Here is a 21,081-nt window from a genome sequence, read left to right as displayed (position 1 = left end):
AAAAAACATCTGTGCATGGGCCTAGATTTAAATCTGTGATTCTGTAAGCATGTTACCTTTTTTCAACATTGTTATCATTCAGATTATCAAACAAACTGTCAATATTGCTTCTGATTGAAGGGTTTTGCTATTCTACACCTTTTCAATAGAATCCCTTATCTGAGGTCAAGCTTAAAACCAAAATTGACCTGTTTTACCTGGTTATATTAAACACAATTTATCAAACATTTCCCTTTAAAAGAAAAATCCGCGCTTTCCTGTGATCTTTGAAATGTAATTCCCACCTTTAAAATGAATTACACCATTGTGCACCAGTGGGTGGGATAAATGATATTAACCAATAAGATCTTGTTTCATTTCTCCCTCTTATCATCATCAAATGAACCTGCTCAACTCAGAGTTTGAAAGAAAGGAAGGAAAATGCATTATGATATCTAATTCACAATGACTTTAAAAAGCCTGGGCAAGACAAGCCGTAAAGGTGACTGAAATGCAGACTGCAAGGCCAGCTATTGTTCACAAAGCCCCTTTACCTCCCCCTCGTGGTACGTGTGCGACATTGCTCTTTTTAAGGGGTCATGAAGCGCAAAAGCAACAAGTACTTGCTATTGTTTATGGCTTTTATTTAAAGGTTAGTATTTGCTTTTGTTTTTAGCTTTCTTGCAAAATCTAACTAGTAGCTATACCTAAAACCCTTTTTCCTAATATTTATCATACAGTTCAATATTCTACTTTTTGCTACTTTGACGTGTACGGATGACAGTGGGTTAAGATACACAGCTGAACACACGTATGAAAACATAAGCTACAGCTGTTTATTTGACATCTAACCTTAATAAATGGTTTAACAGAAAACTTGGGTGCCTATGGAAAACACATGGACTTTTAAACATTCAGTCTATAGCATCACAGCATTTGCACAGGGCTGAGGGGAAGAAAACAAGTCATGACTGAGCACTGGAAGTGCTTGCATTCACACTGACAGTCAGATCAGCAGGTTTCCTTTTCCTGTGCCTGCTCCTCTTCTTTTTTTCTTCGTCTGTTTTTTTGGGGTGCTGCGGCATTGGTTTCTTCTTCTTTTTCAGGCAGCTCAGGGGGTTGGGGTTGCCCGATTTCCTCTTGCGTTTTTTTCCCCGCCTCTCCTCCCCATCCTTGCTGAGGCCCTGCTCGGCTTTCAGGTTCTGGAGGCTCTGCTGCTCGGTCGGGCTCACCAGCTCACCCAGCTGTACTGCTTCCACGTGCTTCTGAGAACGCCCCGAGGGTTTCTCCAGCACTATGGTGTTTTGGATTATATAGAGCAGAGGAACGCCAGGAATCTCCATCAGGCTTGCTGTCAACTCTCGATCCTACAAATTGAGATTAGAAAATACAACCATTTAACTTCCCATGAGTAATTTCTGCACATTCTGTTAAAAACAGTGAGTCTAATTATTGGTATATACATGGTCCTGTTTTAACCTGCCACACTTTTAGGGTAGCTTTCAAATCAAGACACTACAAATTGAGTAGTTGAATAGATAGATCATTACCTGTGTCGCAACAAAGTAGTGATGTGGATTTGTCTGTCCGAGCATTGACAGCAGGCACTGGGATGCAGAGACGGGCTCTTTGCTGTGTTTACACCTCCGTACCTGAAATCTCTGCAAGATGAGTTTAGCTCCATACAGGTCTTTTGAAAGACTGTCAAGTTCCTTCAGTGCACAGCTGTAGAAAAGAGAGATCAAAGTCATTGTGAGAAGTGGCTAAATTGTCTTCCTTCATTATCAGACATTTTGATCACTAGATCCACAAATGCAATAAGTGTAAACCAAAATGTACAAAATGTCTTCTACAGAGAACACACTTCTGCTCACTTCAAGGCACAATCTCTGTTTATTTGCTATATTTAACACATATATTGGAAAAAAAAAACATAGAATGTTGCCTGTGCGAAAGTTGTTGCACATTGTATAGTTTTTTTTCCCGATAAATGTGTTAAATTTAGCAGATAAACAGAGATTGTAAGTTTAAAAATAGGGGTGGGTGATATGGAAAAAATACTATTTCGATATGTAAAGAAATTTATGATACACAATTTATGTATCACAATATTTTGGCACACAGACAAAGTGCGCTAGTAACATCATATTTAAAAACTGCTGTGAAAACTATGAATGCACAGATTATTATGCAACAGTGGGTTATAGTATGTAACATTTTAAATTTGTTTATGAATAAAACACTGGGGTGTTCAAACTTTTGCACATTACTGCATGCATGTGTGTATAAACATAAAATGTTTATTTAGGTCTCTAACCTGGTGTATCTGTAACCTTTTTCGCTTTCATCACATAGTAACTCAACCAATGTCCAAAACAAATCAAACAGCTGTCTTTGAGGAGAGTGGTTTGATGTGAAATGCTCCATTCTAGAGAAACGTTCCAAGTCAGATGTGTTCGCAGTGGTGTTGATAGGAGGACGTCTGAGTCTAATGCCTCTGAAAGTTCCCTCACAGAAAGTTATTACATGAAGTGATTAGACAGATGCTGCCTGATGTCTGATACATTGTTTTATGATAGTTTTGTGATAAGGTTACGGCTTAAAATGTATTTTAATCAATTTATTGTAATCCCTTCATGGCAGATTGGTACATGCAAAGCAAAATAGTCCCTAAAGAAAACTTATTTTTTTCTGTTTTTCTATTATTTTACCATCAACATTACATATAAAAACGAGTGTAGGGTCACTGGTGGTTTTGGACAGTAGGTCCAATAAAATGGCTATATTTGTGTTGTAGACATGGCGACCCCTGGTTCCCATCACCACCACTGTAAAGAAATACGAGTCTCTACAATACACCATTGCACACCAAGCCACTCTGAATGACTCTGTTTACCTCTCAAGCACTGATTTTTTAGAAATTTTGAAAAATTGTTGGCATTCCCCTTTAATAATAAACTGGCATCGACTTACTTTGTGGTGCAAAGTTGGACTTCTCCCATAAAGTACTTGGGCATTTGCTCTTTGATTTGGATCTTATTCTTCAACGCTGCTTGACAGAAAGTCCCATCGATCAATATTTGAAAAGGTTCCCGAAAACCAAAGTTGTACTTGTAAAAGCTGATGGTTTTCTTCGCCTGCTTCTGTCGTTTGATCTTCATTGTGCCGAAGCTGCTTCTCTGCTGCTGCTGGAGCTACTGTAGATTAACTTAACGTTACTGCTCAGACTGGACACTTCGGCTTATTATTTGATGTATTAACAGGCCTTGCAAGCCGCAAAATAAAACTGACCACCGACACAAAGTCAGTATAGTTAACGTCACTGAACTAGATATAAAAAAGAAAATTAGAAACTGTCACCTGGTACTCAGCATGGTACTCTCGGAGTACCAACGAAGCTTGACCGTGTGGAAACGCGGAACGTTAGATAAACAAAGGAAATAATGTCAATTTAAGGGAAAATATGTAGCGGCATAACCTGAATAAACTAATAGAATATAAACAGAGTTTCTAAATAAACACACAAAACTGTATGACGTTATATAACATCTTGTTTGTGACTGATGTTGAGACTTTTGTCCACATCATTTAGGTTAGGAACGACTAAGCGTAAAGCGGTTTGTTTCCCATCGTATTATCCGGAAGGTCTCAGTTTAGGTCTTGCTCTCCTCGTGCTGGTAAAGATGGCGCTGCGCAGAGATCCCGCGTCTGGAAACACCCTGGATTCCCCTGTAAAACAGATCCAGATCGAAGGCTTGGTAAGATAATGTGCTTCTGAAGTTTGTACAGTTGTGTCCACAGACGGACCGAGCTGGTGTTGGTTCGTTTAACACGTCAGACTCTCAGGAGCAGACGAAGCTGGAGTCGGCTTCTTGTTAGCCAGCGTCTTGTTCGGATTTTCCCGTTCCACCTTAAATGGTGCAATAGTTATAATCATAACGTCTGAGGTGAAAGTAGCTGTTGCACCGTTTAAGGTGGAACGGAAAAATTTGAACAAGAAGCTGGCGGACAGAGAGCTGACTCCAGCCTCATCAGGAGCAGCGAGGGGCCCGGAGCTGAAGCGGGTATAGAAAGATGATGAGATGCCGCACAAACAAAACCTCCAAATAAGTAAACATATAAATAAAAAAAAGGGGAAGTAACTGTAGGATGCCTCACCAAAGCACCCAAACCCGCATACTCTCGTACAAACTAGGTTAGCACATTGAAAGAGTACACCTCCGTTAGAAGCTCATTCATTTATATAGTGTAGTGTAGTGTGTGTGTTTTTGTGCGTTTTTGGGCGACCACTTAACTGAATCTCCAATGGCTGCATACTCCCTACGTTGTCCCCTACGTAGTACACTAGCTACATGGGTTCTGAAACAATGGTTTCATCCAGGCAGTGCGTTACATTTCTAAGAAAGAGTCTTATTCGCGCAGATCCCTAGTTGACGCTAGTGCGCTCTATATGGGTGCCCAGAAGCCACAGCCTCACCACTCGCCTAGTGCACTATATAGCGAACAGGAAGCTGTGAATTGAATTTGAGATTTAGCCCAAAACCCAGGACTGGGTTAGTAGGAACGTTATTTGCCTCTTTTGTTGGACAAGCTTGACAATTTGGCAGGTCTCTGACTAACACTCCCCAGACATGTCCTCACCCTAAACAAAGAACCAAACAGGTACTAGACAGTATTGACAAAATTATCACTGTTTTTTCCAAATATATGACAGATATGATTATTAGGTTTCCATTAATAGAGTTAATGTACCTCCGTGTTCTGAGTACTGCTACACAATGCTAAAATATGTCTTATAAAGATGACTTGTTTGGATTGGACTGTTTTTTTTTTCCTTGATTATGCCGTCAGATACCTTACACAATATAAACTTTAATCAGATAGAAAGCACATTTCCGGAAAGGAAACTAACTTACTTATTTTTCCCCAGCAAGCTACACATTTGACTGTAATGTAAATTGTCAGGGCGCAGGTACCATGAGTAAAGTACAATAAATAGCCAAAGATCATACTGAAAACTAAAAAACTGCTTGTTAACAAGAGCACCATTATTTTAGTTTTACATTGATAGTAATGCTCATTATATGTCAAATATATCTGTAAAATATTGCTGAAACTGAAATGTGGTATGTGAAGACCTTGACACATCGCCATACACTATCACAAACAAAAAAGCAACACTGCACACAAGCCAAAAGACTTTTATTAGATTGTTATGAGAGAGAATTATAAGTATAACTGAACAGGCCAGTCCATTTATATTTGTCATTTAAATCTCTATATAGAAATAAAAGAAAGCTGCTTACTTTCAGTTAGCTTTGTTTGGATGCAAGCTGCTCACAGAGAAACATGTTTCATAATTATATGAAATTGCATAACAACATGAGTACTACACAATATATGATTTATTTTTATTTACAATTATTATTGTATTGATTTTGATCTTTTCATCCTGACATGACAGAAGCAATGTGCAAGAGATGCAAATCACTGATGTGTGCTCTGAACATACTCCTGATGCATTTCTTTGGGTGTTTTTTGAGTCAGGGTGTTCACATGATTGATTTAATAAATGTAGATATAAAATAAGACGGGCTAATCTTTAACTATTTCTCATCAAGAAATAGGCTTGATTCAAAAGCTGCTGGCTGCTTTAATGGAATATGGCAAAAATATATGATGATGCTTGGTAGAGGTGAGCGATATGGCAGTAATATAGTATTGCGATACTTCAAGATGTTTTCACAGTGCGTGATACGTCATGCCTTTTTCAGACATCTCAGTTAGACCAGAGAAAAAAGAACCTCAAATAAAAAAAAATACTATTAAAAAATCTGACTACAATGATTTTTATTCAATATTTTCCATACTCTGTTGCACTAAATCCAGTTAAACAGGACTAATTTTGCTCTCTTTATAATGAAACAGGCATTTGGTCAGAGTCCTACAAGCACTGATATCCACAATGTGCTCAAAAAGTGTATTGTTTTGTGATATAATTTGTCAGAATAACAATATGTATTGTCTTATTGCCCAACCTTAATATTTGGAAGCATTTTCGTGATGATTGATGTATATCAAAATATTAAATTTTTTGGGATTGAATGAGTTGAAACAGACAGAAAAGCCTCAGTAGTGCCACATAAAAAAAAACTGAGCACACTCAATTGTGGTCAGTGTTTTACATGCTGCTGTGCAGTGTAATTCATTACAGTATTAAGCTATCATATTGCCACCTCTAGCTACAGCCGATACAACGCAAAAAAGTCTCTTCCTAAAATCTAAAGAAAATCCCGTTTTGAAAGGGTAAAGAAACCTTAATATTGGTGTTACTGCTATTGAACATTCATTACTGCTCTCTGTGCAAAAGCATATCGTGAATGAATTGGGCTCCCGCTTGTGCCATGTACAATCCATGCCTCTAAATGATGTGTAATAGCCTAATAAATGTAGACATTAAGTTATTTAACAGAGAGCCCTTTACTAAGACTGCATAGCTGGTTTAAAGTGAGAAGAAGAGAGCCAGTGAGCCAGACTAAAACCTGCTTAAAAAGCCTAGTGGCAGAACACCAGACGAAATGTGAAAATGAGTTGATGGTAGTGCTGCATCAAAGACGTCTGTGCTATGGGGGGAAAAAAGGATTCTAGATGTATGTGTGTTGACGGTACCTTTTAAAGTGGGGTTTATTCTGACCTTTTTCCCCTCTTATCCATATTTATGTGTTGAAAGCCTTACAAGTACTTCTTACTGCACTAGTTTGGGCTTTTGAGGAAAGTCTCTGCCAAAGCTTTAAGCTCACAGGCACTTTGTTTGTTTACTTTCATGCTCAAGGTAGCACATTTTGTTTTAGGATGTTGCCTAAGAAAAGCTGCAAGCAAAGTTTTCATTGCATAGCTCATTGATTTCCAATGGCTGCCTGTTTCCCACCTTCAGCGAGAAGCCTGCTAGCTGGGAGCTGCTGCCTGGCAGTTCATGAATGGGTCCTTACCATGTTTCTTTCATACTTCAGTATAAAGCATGTGCTTAGCATAGTTAGCTTCCCTTTTTACCCATAAGTTGCTACAACATGTCTCTTTGAGTTCCAATTTGTTTATTCCCTGCTGTAATCTGTGACTTGCTCATACTTAGACCAGAAAATAATGACTCCTGATTATGTTGTATGGATGTTGGATGGACCCACCAGCTCAAACCGATCTGTGACTGAGTGGGTTTTTGTGTGTGGTGAGGATAGGTTCAGGATAATAATTCGTCCTTTCCCTGTTACCTGCAGCAAGAGTTGCCAAAGACAGATGTATATAATTTTTAACATAATAGTGATTTAAAACTTTCCAGATGTCTGCTTGTAAAACACACTGTTGGACAAGTGCTGTGAAGATTTTGATGACACTTTGTTTTGTGGCAACTTTAAAGCTCCAGTGAGGAATCACTGCAGTTCACAGGCAAGTTTTTGTTACAGCAACAGAAGAAACTGTTGCTGTATCTTCAGCCATTAAAAGGTATGAGCTGTTTGCCAGTAGTGATGCATCTGCAGCAAGTCAGTGCTGGCCTGTGTTACTGGCCAGCTGATATTTCACATTTTATCATTGTTATCTGTCTCAGCGTTTCCTCAAACCTTATATAGGCAGGGTGGTCTGTTGAGCCAAACTCACCTGCCATTTGGCTTGAATAAAGTACAGACTGTTAGATGTAACTGCCAGGCTATTATAATAATTCCAGGCTATATAATATAAAATTCCTGTAGCATTCTTCAAGCCCAAATACTTAAAAGCAGATCAATTTAGGCTTTCTTATAGAATTTCAGACAGTCTGTACAGTCTTTTGTGTTGGTTTTAAGAACTGTTAACACTACTGTTATAAATTTCAATAGAAGTATATGAAGATTATTCTTTTGCTTTGAGTGGAATGTAAAGCACTGTCACAAATGAGTTCTTCTGATGTTAATTAACTGACTGTAAATGACTAAATTTTAAACTAAACTCAGTCTTTCACAGCTGCATTTCTTGAAAATAAATGTACAAACAGTGTGAAACTTTGTGGATTCACATGCATGTTTCATTGTATTTTTAAAAATAGTTCTGTGAGATGATATTACTCCAGCTGTGTTTTATGTATATGCTTTTGATAATGCCACATACGCATGACAACTCTAGCTGTAGCTTTGAAGGGTCTGGCACCCGTATAAAGGGTCTTTTTGATATACAGCTCTCTGTAAAGTTCATATGCACCTCTGAAGTATACCTGGTTCTGCCATAAGGCCACATTATTTTTCATATGCTAGGCATAAAACTGCATCTTCTGCTTTGGAGATGCTGGAACCTTATTCACTTATCAAACACATTCCAATCGAGAAGTCATTGCAGAATGATTGAAAACAAATTAACTGTTCTGATGAAATGAATCCTCACCACCATGATACTACAATTTAAAAACATTTGCTCTTAACAGCTACATTAAGTGGTTTTCAGAATATTGCAGTCTTATGGAGCCTAGAGTTTCCTGTAGTTATTCTTGTGCTAATGGTTTTCAGTTTGTACATTTTACAGTCAGTGCTGCTCTGCTCCTGTGCCTTGTAAGTTCAGGCATTTATTAAGTCTTCCTTTATTTCACTCCTAAAGTAGTTCAGTAGATGTCCATCGTGTACTGCAGGTTTAGCCTTGTCTGTGTTTCAGATATTTCCCCTTCTCGATTAAGTGATGTTGCTAACTTTGCAGTAACCCAACTTCTTGATAGAGACTTTTTTTTTTATTGTCATGTCATTGTTATCGATTAGTTGCAGTTCTGTTGCTGACTTCTCAGATCTGTTTACGTGACCTAGCACATTTTTGATTTGCTTGCACATCACTGTGTACTGACAGGGAGTGAGAAACTAGGTCATCTTTCTTACCTGTTTTTTCCTGGACCATTGACCATGGCTGCTGGCGGGATCGGTGGGAATTAAACTCACCGATGGTTGAATCAGAGCCTGACAAATGTTAAAATGTTACCTGAGGTCACACATCCAGCAAAGTCTGTAACTTTTCCAACTTTTCTTTTTTATTTAGCGTCTCTTCTGTTTTTATAAATCTAAATAATGTGACGCACTGTAATGACACTGAACCACTCCTGTCTGACTTTTTCATTGTGCGATAGCTCTAAGCATCTGTTCGTTTGTCATTCAACTCGGCTGTTTTCTGAGCAGCTTGGTCTGTCGTTTTCTGCAGTAATTTCATAACCTCAAAATTAGCATTAGGACCTTCTGATGATGGAGTGTAATAAGTGTGAGCAGAAGTGGCTGCCATATGTTGGCTTTGCTTTTGGTGAGTGTTAGTGATGCTGTTCGTGTTGCTGTCAGCTCAGCAGCTGTGTATTCCCTTCGCTGTCACTTCTCTGAACACCCACTTCCCTCAAGTGCCTGCCTCTTAACTATTAGGTTGAGTTTTATTAAGGGTTGCTGGCATTCTGTCGAGAGGAATGACTCTCCCCTTTGCTAACCCTTAGACAAAGCACTGTCTTCAGCTGACCTTGTCTATAATCTAAAGTAATCAAGGAGACAGTATTGATTGCCAGGTTTGATTTGGCTAGTCAAGTACGTACTAGAATGCTTGTTAGTTCTGTATTAGCATAGGTTGCTAACTCATTCTCTATAGGTTGCACTATTCATAAAACTTCAAAACCAGACAGTGAAATGAGATTTATGGAAGCCTCTTCTTTTGTATTGTTTTCCCTCATTTACTTCAGTGTTCCTCATTGTTGTAGACATTGCTCCACTCTGCAGATGTACCACAGTTTTTTGATGACTACAAATAGCCTCGACATAGAAAGCAGGTGGATTAGCCACAGCTGCATCGTGGTAGGTAAGCAGCTTAATCAGAGAGCTCTACAAATCCTTGGCAACACACTTTTTTTTCCCCCTCCTCTCTTTTGCTATGTGAAACTTTTTTTCACTTTTTGACCTTTCAGGTAAGAAGCAAACCAATCCCAAGCCAATTAGACACGAATGCTCTTGTATCAAAAGCAGCAGCTATGCGACGTTTCTGATAGACCCAGAGGGGTTTTATGTGTGGGCGCATATTTTCAGGATTCGCCTAATTTTAGTTCATCTAGGGTTGCTCTCTTTGTGCTTTTGAGAGCTTCAGAAGCTGAAATGAGCTAAAGCCACTGCCTTCTAGACAATGTGTACCACCCAAGCCTTTTGTCTAGACAGTCTTTTGTGAATGGTAATTGCGATAACAGAAGCATAGGCTCTGACTTAAACGGCTCGGTGTATTTTGATACTGAATTTTCAAATAAGACTATTACATTAGCAGGCAGCAGTCTGATTTGCAGTCTGATTCCACTGTTGCTCCTCAAATGATTTCAATTCTGTTATCTGGCCTAAGGCCCTGGACCACAAAGGAATATGTCGGAGAATGCTTTTTGCATTTGGTGTAAAAGTGATAGGCCTGGACTTCTGCAGCTGGCCAGCTGGGGGCAGGCTTGGTCTACTGAAAGCCCAGATGAGTTTGAGATTTATCCACACATTACCTCGTAGCCTATCATTTCAAACAGCAGGATTAGATGTCAAGCTGTCTGAAACATGGTGAACTGTGAGAGCTGTTATAATACTATTTTAGATACACCAGCAGCATTTTTTTTTTCAGAGTAGCAATTTGATAGAGGGAAAAAGACTTCTTTGGGGATTGTGTCTTCTTTTTGAAGATTCTGAACATTTCTAAATGGTCAGAGAAGAGCAGGTCTCACAGTGATTAGCCATTCAGCAGACAGCACAGTGCAGGCTGACAGAGGTGGAGGGCGGTCACTCCATAGCTCATTACAGAGCCAGCTGTTTGTGTTTTTCTCCAGGCCTCTAGAGGCAGCGTGCTAACTGCACCAGAGCTGCTGGGGGTTGTACCGATGAGCAGAGAGGAGGAGCTCTGTCTCTTCTGGGTCAATCAGATGCTAAATAGTGCAGCTGAATTCCCCCCTCGATTAACTAACATCATGATTAACTTTAGCTGCTAATGAATGTCCCACAAGAGCCTGCACTTTTTTGTCTATATAAATTGAATATGATTGCAAATTTCATAAAGAGTGACGAGTCGTTCAGGAGAAGCATCTGCTGGTTTTTAAAACCGGTGCCCTCGCCATTAGCAGGCTGATCAGTGGGACCTAATGGAAGGGAACCCAAAGTCATTGTGTTCTGGCCTGGCTTAGCGATCAGAGGACAGAAGAGTTTAAAGTTTGTGGCCTTACTATAGAGAGAGGCTCCACACAATCTCTACACGTGCTTTTTATTTCTGTTATCCCGATGGGAGATACAAGCTCCATTAGTGACTTCCAACCTGGCACATGTTTCGGATGCTTCGGAGTGTTTAGAAGTTGCAGTAACTCACTGGCAAATGTGGGAAATGGCAGAAGGTGAGCGTGAGTGCGGCTGAAAGATTGCCCCGATGGCTTCCTGGGGAGCCGGAGAACAGCAGCGTTCGGCTCAGGAGTGTGGATTAATAGTGCCGGGGCAGGGCTTGATTCGCCGTAAGCTCCCAGCGCTTCTGAAGCAGGAGTAAAAGAGATTGATGGCTGTGTTGCAGCAAAGGGTGCTAAAAAAGAGGCAGGCGAGCGCGAGGAGAGCAGGAAATAAAGCAGGAGTGAGGCGCGGAGTGTCCTTGAGCGTGCTCAGATGGTTGCCTGCCACAGTGTCTCCAGGGCTGAGTCCATGGCTGCGAGAAGCGACCAGAACCAGCTGCTGAGATGCTTAGTTGTTCATAAAACCTTGCTCAATTGTGCAATGTCTAGTAGGTCAGAATCTTCAAATGTTCCAGAAAAGAGACCACTGTAATTCCTTGTGATCACTCAATCATTTTACCTACTTCAACTGGAAGATTCCTCATTCTCATAACTTGCATGCTTTCATAGTAGTTACCAAGTATTGTATGGTAGTTACTGAATAAGTCTTAAAGGGCCTCTTTCCTAGACAATTCTTATTTTTTCTCTTTGAGGTCCGCTTCTAACATTTGTGTTTGTGAAATGAGTTTGATGTAGTATTTAAGCTTTTTTTTGGTTTATAACAAGTTTCAAAATGTACCGCTCACTCCCCAGTCCTTATAGTCTATGTAGTCCATATATGGAGATTAAGCTGCGAGAACAGTGATTTCTTGAAAAATAATGCATTTACATATATCTGCCTATTCAGACTACAGCAGTTTCGATCCACCCATTCCCACTGATGTTATAAGGAGTGTCTCAGCCTGGACTGCTTTTTGAATGAGATGCAATGCAGGACAGCCAGATTACAGATCTTGTACGTATATCAGTCTTACAGGCACAGTAGCAGAAACAGCCTGTTTATTTTCTAATGGATAAAGTGGTTGAAAATTGGTCTGATGGAAATGAATCATGACTGGTTTTGGTACATAAACCCACACAAAACGGGGGCCTTAGTTTCTCAGTTTAATTATCATTTTAAAATGCAGAAAAAGTGATTTTGTAAACCCACATGGTCAATTCAGTAAGTAAACAGCTTGTTAAGGTCACGTTTCCTTCCACCAGCTCAGTGCTAAGACACCTCCTCCCTTGTGGGTCTTGGAGGCTTAGTGTGCCTGACAGAGGGACTTGTGGGACTGGCACTCAGCACTCCACTCCACTCTCAGTCTGGATCTGCCATGACGGCCTACCTGTGACCTTGGCTCTGTTCAGGCTCAGCCGCTGAGGCGCAGGAGAAAGGACGTGCTCATGGGGCTGAGCTGTGGCTGGTCGTTTTGCGGGAGAGTGGAGTTGTCGACATGTTGTTTCCTCACATTCTTTGTTGAATTTCAGTGCTTGGGCAAATACCTCTCCCATGTGGAGTGTGTCAGGTCTCAAGCCAGTGCATGTTGTTTTGTGGCTGTGTAAGGGCCTGAGCTGATCACCTGTGACAGTTTTGTGAACGCATGGAGTCCGTTATACCAAAAATGAGCAGCTGCATGTACAAGCCATTAGACCTATCTAATTCTAGATAGATTAATATCTAATCTAACACTCACCGCCTCCTGGAACAGTTAATTTTTTTTTTTTTTTTATTTCAAATTAACACTAGAATCCACAGTGATAGACATTGTCTAAATGTTTTCTGCACCATCAACACTATTCTCTCTTAGACTCTCTATCACATTGTGTTTAGGTTTGTGAGGTAGCACCATGTTTCTTCATAATAAGAATTTGTTTCAAAGTTCTTAACTGTTGCAGTTTTGGGTTGCTGTTAGTTACCTGATTCTCAGTCGCAGGAGAAGGCAAAGCGTAAGATTTTCTTCTCAGAATCAAGAGACAGTAAGTATTAATTGTACAGAATAACCTCAGTTTATGAAAATGACTGCTACTTTACAGCACCACATTAACATCTGTTTAAAGGTTCTGCATGTTATAAAGTGCATGCTTAAATAAACTCAATGATACATTATTGTGCAAAACTCAGAGACCACCCTTTCATTAATATCGTGTCAGAATGGCCATAAAGCTCAAGTTATTCGTTTTTCAGGAGGAGATTAAATATGAGAATGTGCTTTTGATGTGGAAAATAAGTGCAAAAACAGGAATTCAGAGTTATTAACAGATATAGAGAACTTGGGGTTCCTAACAACCATGCAATACCTGGTGGACCACCAAAACTGTCAGCATCAGATAAACAGTACTTAAATCTTTCATCTTTGAGAGAGAGGGGAAAAGCAAGCTCCACTCTTGCTTCCAATCTGAAAAAATCGAAGTGCGATTTTTGTGCGAAGGCAACTCACCACCATGAGTCTGAAAGGATGTGTAAGTATCAAACAGCTGTTACTGAGAGAAGAAAATAAGTCAAACGAGAATAACATATACAAATCAAACACAGCTGCTGGTGTTCTGAGAACAATGGACTGACCACCCAAGAGTCCATACTTTAACATCACTAAACGTGTTTGGGATTGCTCGTCATCATGAGAGGCAGAAAATACAACCAGCTTCAAAGACTGAACTTTGGAAGTGTGAAAAAACATCCCTGCAGGTTTCTTACATTGCTGAAAGCAAGTCTCCTGAAAAGAATGCAAAGCTGTGCTATATTGAAAAATGTGGTATTATATATAGTTATTAAGGTTTCTGAGCCATTTTCTGTTCAATGTGTTTGTTTCTTACTGAAGCTTGAAAAATGAATAACTTGCACTTCATGGATGTTTTGGAAATGTGATAGGAGTGGACTGACTTTTTCACAGTACTGTAGAAATGTTTGACACTACACTATCTCTCCATAGTATTCGAATTAAATCAGTGTCCTTGAGCTGCGTTGTGCAGAGCACCAGAGGTGCTTAACATCTGTGGCATTACAGCATTAGATTATAGCTTTAAAGGCTTATGGATATCTGTACAGCTAGAATGGTTAACTGTTTATTTGTTTACCTTGGCACACCTAGACTTTGTCAGGCCTGACTGATTTGCTAATCCACTACACATGCTGCAAGGCGCCATGGCTGAGATTTGTTTTTTATTAAATTTTTTTGGAAGGTTTTTTTTTTATAGCCACTAGCTGGGGCTATAAACACTTCCTAGGACTGGGAGGCTCTGGGCTTTCCGCAGTGTGGCATTAATTCTGAGATTTTGTAGTGTCACCTCGCTGCTAATTACCCGTGTAAACAGGCCCCCTGGGGACTGCAAACATGCTCACTGTCCGTGTCTCACAGTGGGGCCCCGTCATGGCATCAGGGAGGCAGCCCCGTTATTTATTTGTTTATTTATTTATTTTTTGCACGTTCAAAGCAGATTCCCTCCGCTGTGTATAAGCGTGCAGAAACAGGCCATGACGAAAGAGCTGCTGGATAAACTGCAAGAGACCTGGAGGATGGCATCTTGGCCTGGCCCACTTCATACTATGTTTTCATACAGGAGATTCTTTTTGGGCAGGAAAAGTTTATTACATTTTGTCCGTTCTTGACTCAGTGTGGTCTTTCTGGGGGGTATAGGCAGTATGTGTAGCTAGGTGAAGACCTACAAGGTCACCTGAGGCCTTGTATTTGCCTGGAATTCATGCTGGACCTTCAGTCTCCTGGAGCCTTGCCTGATGGCCCCTGTGCTTTTGAGTGCCTGTCAGTGTTATTGATTATCAGATGGCAAACTTCCAGTTTAGCCAGAGCTGAGAGAACACAACTCCTGCCAGCTCAGAATCAAGTTGAGCCTTCGCTGATCTTTCTGGGCATGAATGGCTCATGCTCGACTCCCTGAGGTTGTGATCATTATTTACTGTCTGCAAGTCCCACACATTGGAAATAAGGAGGCATTGAACACGTTGATGGATAAATGAAATGGTATTTTCGAAGTTAATAGGATGGATTTGTCAGCTTATTGAGGCTTGCCAAGCTTTCCACTGAGGGATGAATAGGTCTAATTTGTCCTTATGGACCTCTTGGCTCTCAGAAGTAAGCTAACCTGGTTGCCAGGTCAGCTGATGGAAGGCCTGCTGTAGTTTAATTTGTGCGTACGTGTGAAACCGTAGACCCTTGTTACAATATAATACATTTATGACTTAGTCGACTGTTTTTCCAGAAATGCTAGCTGTGTCTTCCTAAACATTTCACATGAAATCCTTGACCCTCCTTTATGGCTATGCCTTTTTTCCTCATTTGGGTGAAGTCTGAAGTACTACCAATGGGCAGGAATTCATCTGTGGGCCTGTTTCAGGCCCATGGCTCTTCATTAGTCTCCATAATCGCTGCAATATAGCGTACCTGAAAACGGGGCTTATTACAGTTCATCGTTTGGGATGACTTGTGAAATTATTCTCACAGGATTATGATTTAATCCCCTCTTCTGCCTGTAAGGAGAACCTCATTTTGTATTTCTTATTCCTTTCATAAGGAGGTGTTCACGACTTTTCACAGCTCGGTTTCTGTTGTGTGTTTTTTAGTCGTCTGTTTGTTGATCCACCACTGCGTTTTGCAAATAAGTTGTTTTTTTGGCCTTAGAATTCTTCACTTCAACCAAGAGTTTATGTCCAATACTCACTAGAAGCTGAACATCTTTTGGCCTTGTGTTGTAGATTGCTTTTGATGCTACCTCCAACAGGATTCGAGCACCCGTTGGGCTCTGAGAAATTGCCTCTCAGTACAGGCTCAAGGTGAAGCCTGGCCCCCATTTTAGATTAATGGATGGAACGTGTGGTATTGATCCCACCGCCCCCACAAACCAGTGGTCTCCTAAAGCTGGTCAAGTTCTTGGAGTATGCGCTTGTGTCGAAGGTCTTTGAACCAGGATCTTTTTGAGCATGTTTTTCTCCCTGGTCTCTTCTCTCTAACCTGACTTTACTCTGGTGAATACAGTCTGCGACTCTTCTCACTATCTTAGCACGCTGGCTCCTGCTTTGTCTCATCAGAAAATGTATTCCTCAGGCCTATTTTTTATTAAGATTTAAATGAGGTCGTATGTGGTGGTTGCATTTGAAAATCTATTACGGCAGCGGGTGCGGGCCTCCCGGACGCAGGAGATCGATAGTGCTTTGTTGGCAGGATGGAGGCTCTGCTCCTGTTTGCCGGAGATGAATTAGATTTTTCTACAGAAAAAAAAAAGCTGAGCCTTGCTCTGGTGGCATTCTTATCACCAATGTGAGGAATCCCAACCGCTGCAGCCTGGCTCTTTAATCCTCTACGATCACTAAAAGGGTTATGTAGAGCACTAAGGGTTGGAGCTCTGCTTTTTGTTCTTAAATGTGGTGTCTGTGCCTCTCTGCTTCCTGTCTTTTAATTACAGCTGTCTCTCTCTGGCATAAGGGCAGTTTAATTCTCCTGTCTTAAACATAGCTCTTCTGTACATGGTGTCAGAGGGTGCATATTTATTAGTCACTCTCTGAAATTAACAGCTAGGGGTGTAGGGATTTTATTGCAGTGGGCTCGAAGTCGTGTCTGGGACTGTCACTGCCTTTTACAATGTAGTTTGTCCCTTGAGGCTTATTTGTACTTCTGAGAAAGTGCATGAAAGAGGTTTATAGGTAAGCGTGGCTTGCAGAAGTCACAATGTGCAGACCTCCAACATCTCAATTAATTATTGTTCAAATCTGTGTATGAAGCAAATACTGATTGGCTGTCTGGTTGCTGTGGGAATGGGACAAGACCTAAACAGTACTGGATAATATTCAAGATTTGAGTATGGAGCAGATTTTTTTCAAACGGAAAATTTCCTTTTCATTTTCTGTACATTTTTGTTATATATACTGGCACCTAGTACACATGTTCACGTTATGTGTAAGTATGTTAGCAGACACCTATGTGAATGGATGTGCATGATGCCCACACATTTGCAGATACAATTTACTGTAGACAAGGATTGACAAAAAGAGCTTGAGGATTAGGCGAGAAGGCCCATGTGTTAGAGCGGTGGTTCTCAACCCTGGTGCTGAAGTACCCCTGCCTTGCACATTTTAGTTTTTTCACACTGCTTTAACATAGCCACTTAAACTTAAGAAGAGATTTTTTTATTACAGGCCTGCAACTGTTGAATATTTTTTCATCAAATGTTTTCTCCAATACTCAGACACATATTATATAAGAATAAGAAACCCCTTCACTTTGGAGACGTGTTCAGCCTCATCTGCTTAGGGCTGCTGTGGCTGCAGTTCATTTCGAAAAAGCTGGATCACACCTGATACTAGTTGTTTAATGAGTTGGTCAGATGTGCTCCCTAAAAATATGAATTAGTTCTTGTACACGACAATTATTTATCACCCACCCCAATTCTTCGGTGACATGAAGCTGAAGTCAGCTATTTATTAGCTTCTTGTTAGAATTTTCCTGTTCCACCTTAAATGGTGCAGCAGTTTTGACATCTCTTGCGCCAGAATGTGAATGCTGCACTATTTAAGGTGGAACGGGAAATTTAGCTAGCTACCGAGACATCAGCATACTCCTAGTGATTTTTTTATGCTTGTTATGAAGAAAATTATTATAAGACATTGAAACAACATTGAACTAAATACTTACGCTTTTGTGTTTCTTTGGTGGCTTGCACGGCCGTCTTGCCACTTTTTCTTTTTTCCCCTCATAACACTTCGTTTGGAATGTGCCTCTGAAAAACTCTGTTTGGAGGGCCATGTAGCCCTAACACTTTGCCCTACCCCTCTATCTCAACAAAAATCAGGACACTCTACCCCTAAACACGCAAAACGGAGGGGTAAGGGCTAAGTGCTAGGGCCAAGAGGTGAAATGGGTTAGGCCTTTGAATGAGTCAGCAATGAGTGTTGCAGCATAACAGAGGCAATAATGACTGTTTACCATCGTCTTAAGAAATTAAAACAAGTTTTTGTCAGTCACTCCCTTGTCAGGCGACCGTATTTAAGTGTCTTACAAAATTTTTCTTTCTTCTGGAGCAAGCCCCATGCAGTCTGTGGTTTCACTCTGCTCTGGGTAGTTAGCTAATTAGCACCTTCTCATTCTTAGAAATAAATGCAACTGCAAGCACACTAACTACCTTGCAGTCTGGAGCTGTAGGAGGACATCAGTCCTCTGTATTGTACTATAAGCGTCTGTAGTGTGTGTGCTGTCTTGAGGTGAAGGCAGTGTTTTGTGTGTATTAAGGTTTACTCTGGTCACTCTGCAGGTGGTGATGAAGATCATCAAACACTACCAGGAGGAGGGCCAGGGCAGTGAGGTGGTGCAAGGCGTCCTGCTGGGACTGGTGGTGGAAGACCGATTGGAGATCACCAACTGCTTCCCGTTCCCACAGCACACCGAGGACGACGCTGACTTCGACGAGGGTGAGTGAGCGAAGCTTAGCCCAACTGCATTTGACTTTGTTCATATTACTGGGATAAAGTGGCACAAACAGTTGATTTTAATCAGGCAAAGAACAGAACATTCAGAGTTTTCAGAAAACACAAGAATGTGATGTTTTCAAGTCCAGTTTGAGCCGCTTTCATATGTACTTCTTACTTCATATGTACTTTTTTTCACCCCACACTTAACTCCACATGTGAATCTCTCAAATCATGTGTAAAAAATAACTTATTGTGCTAAAGACAAAAGGACCTTTGTTACTTGTATTTTATTGTCTTATATAACACAACACAACCTTGCCAGACTGCAGTGATAGCAGAGGAGGGTAAAGTTCAGCAATCTCGCTGCCGGTCTTTAGCTATATTTAGGGCATCATATGCCTTCAAAAAGAGGACACGCGAAAATTATTTATTATCGCCCACCCCTAATTCTTTAGTGATATAAAGCTGAAAGCTTTTCCAGTTCTACCTTAAATGGTGCAGCAGTTTTGACACCTGATGCACCAGAATGTGAATGATGTACTATTTAAGGTGGTACGGGAAATTTAGCTAGCTAGCTACCGAGACATCAGCATATTACTAGTGAATTTTTTATATGCTTGTTATGAAGAAAATTATCATAAGACATTGAAACGACATTAAACTAAGATAATACAGTGATCATCGTAATTGTTTAACAGAAAACACTCACATTTGTGGGTTTCTTTGGTCGCTTGCGCAGCCGTCTTGCCACTTTTTCTTTTTTCCCCTCATAACACTTCGTTTGGAATGTGCCTCTGAAAAACCTCCGTTTGGAGGGCTTTGTAGCCCTAACACTTCGCCCTACCCCTCTATCTCAACAAAAATTGGGACGCTCTACCCCTAGGCATAAACATGCAAAACGGAGGGCTAAGGGCTAAGTGGTACGGCCAAGAGGTGAAATGGGGTTAGGCCTTTGAATGAGTCAGCAATGAGTGTTGCAGCATAACAGAGGAAATAAGTGTGTTTGCATTTTTAACAAAAGATATGTTTTTATCAGTCTGTCAGAGATGTGCTGTATTTTTGTCCTGACCTTCTGTGTTGAAGGGGAACACCACTGATTTTTCAAAATGCCTTCATAATTACAGGGATGCTGATGTAAACAGTGGTTTGATGTGAAATGCTTTCTTCTAGACAAACTTACTGTGTCAGAATTGTTCACAGTGGTCATTATAGGAACCACGTTCCTGAAGAGTGTAATGCCTTTAAAAGCTCCCTCACAGAAAGTTATTACTTATCACTCTGAATGCCATAATGAAGACCGAGTTGTTAATGCAGCAGTTAAGAGTGTATAGCTGTTGTAGTGTCACATGTGACTCATGCATGTTTTATTCTTGATTGAGAAAAGTTGTGCATGAATTTTTCAGCATTGATGTACTGATGTTAGATATGAATCATATACAGATTTGAAAGGCAAAAACATTGGATCTGAGCAAAAAATCCACACTGAGCGCTAAGGCTAATGTGAATGTAGCTTTTTAAATAAGCACATGCACCATATAGAAGCCTGAAGTCTGGAAAGCTCAATGTTTGGAGCAGCTTCAGACTTCTTCAAAAGCTGGGAAAATATTTTGATTTCAAAGCTGTGATGACAGTGAGCCTAGTGTTCAGATAGGCTTAAGCATATTTTCAGTTACATATTCAGCAATGATATTATAAAAACAATACCTTAGCATTGGTGGAGTGCAGTTGTGAAAGAAATATATTTAGTAGTCAGGCCTGTACCTGCTCCTCATGCTGCACACTGTCAGCGGTACCAGGAATGCCACTTTAGATGGGCCAGATTTTGAATTTCACTCCGGTGGGATAAACGCTACAACAAACACACCATTACCATAACGTTACCATTAACATAGCATTTGCTAGGTGGTGTTCAGACAATGAATTAGGGAAAAAAAAACTGCTGTAGGTGACAGCGGCTTTCCAGTCAACCAGAACACGCTCAGCTCGGTGCTCAAAACTGAAAAAGATCTAAGCTTGTATGCACACAGAAAGATTACTGACCAACAATTTTTAATATGCTGCTGTTTTTTTGGCCATTTATGTGGTTGGTTTTAATGAGCTGGTTCATGATTGTCTCACATTCAGATTTGGATAACTATTTACTGTATGTAATTGATCTAAATCTGTCACAATTTATCTATCTGTCCATCACTCAGTTAGATGGTGGAACAACTTGAGATGTCCAGCTGGCGTAATTGCAACGAATTGTGCCTCACTCAGCTTTTCACAAAGTTCTGACTTTGGTTCTTCATACTTTTTTGGCATCACCTATGTACTGAAATGTGATGTGCTTGGGATTTCGAACTGTGGCTCGAGCGCATTTAACCACAATTGGAATCCTTCATTCTCTTCAATTTGAAATGGG

At 40.4% G+C, this 21,081-nt stretch overlaps 2 protein-coding genes across 2 annotated transcripts in view; one reads left to right on the top strand and one right to left on the bottom strand.

The window, feature by feature from the left end:
• Nucleotides 1-793: 793 nt before the first annotated feature.
• utp23 (UTP23 small subunit processome component) lies at nucleotides 794-3,368 on the bottom strand. Its single transcript, XM_036566621.1, has 4 exons — nucleotides 3,340-3,368; nucleotides 2,953-3,176; nucleotides 1,530-1,704; nucleotides 794-1,346 (listed from the first exon to the last, which is right to left on the bottom strand). The coding sequence occupies exons 2-4, from the start codon at nucleotides 3,138-3,140 to the stop codon at nucleotides 945-947; spliced, it is 765 nt and encodes a 254-aa protein (XP_036422514.1). The 5' UTR covers nucleotides 3,141-3,176; nucleotides 3,340-3,368; the 3' UTR covers nucleotides 794-944.
• Nucleotides 3,369-3,606: 238 nt separating this feature from the next.
• Nucleotides 3,607-21,081, top strand: part of eif3hb (eukaryotic translation initiation factor 3, subunit H, b) — a 78,895-nt gene continuing 61,420 nt past the window's right edge. Inside the window, exons 1-2 of the mRNA XM_036566620.1 lie at nucleotides 3,607-3,737; nucleotides 18,521-18,677. Of these exons, the coding sequence (XP_036422513.1) occupies nucleotides 3,663-3,737; nucleotides 18,521-18,677 (232 nt within the window). The 5' untranslated portion in view covers nucleotides 3,607-3,662. The remainder of the gene's footprint in view (nucleotides 3,738-18,520; nucleotides 18,678-21,081) is intronic.

Source organism: Colossoma macropomum, unplaced genomic scaffold, assembly GCF_904425465.1.
Source record: "Colossoma macropomum unplaced genomic scaffold, Colossoma_macropomum, whole genome shotgun sequence".
Taxonomy (NCBI): Eukaryota; Metazoa; Chordata; class Actinopteri; order Characiformes; family Serrasalmidae; genus Colossoma; species Colossoma macropomum.
The sequence above is the reverse complement of the archived record's forward strand: the minus strand, read 5'-3'. Positions and strand labels throughout refer to the sequence as shown.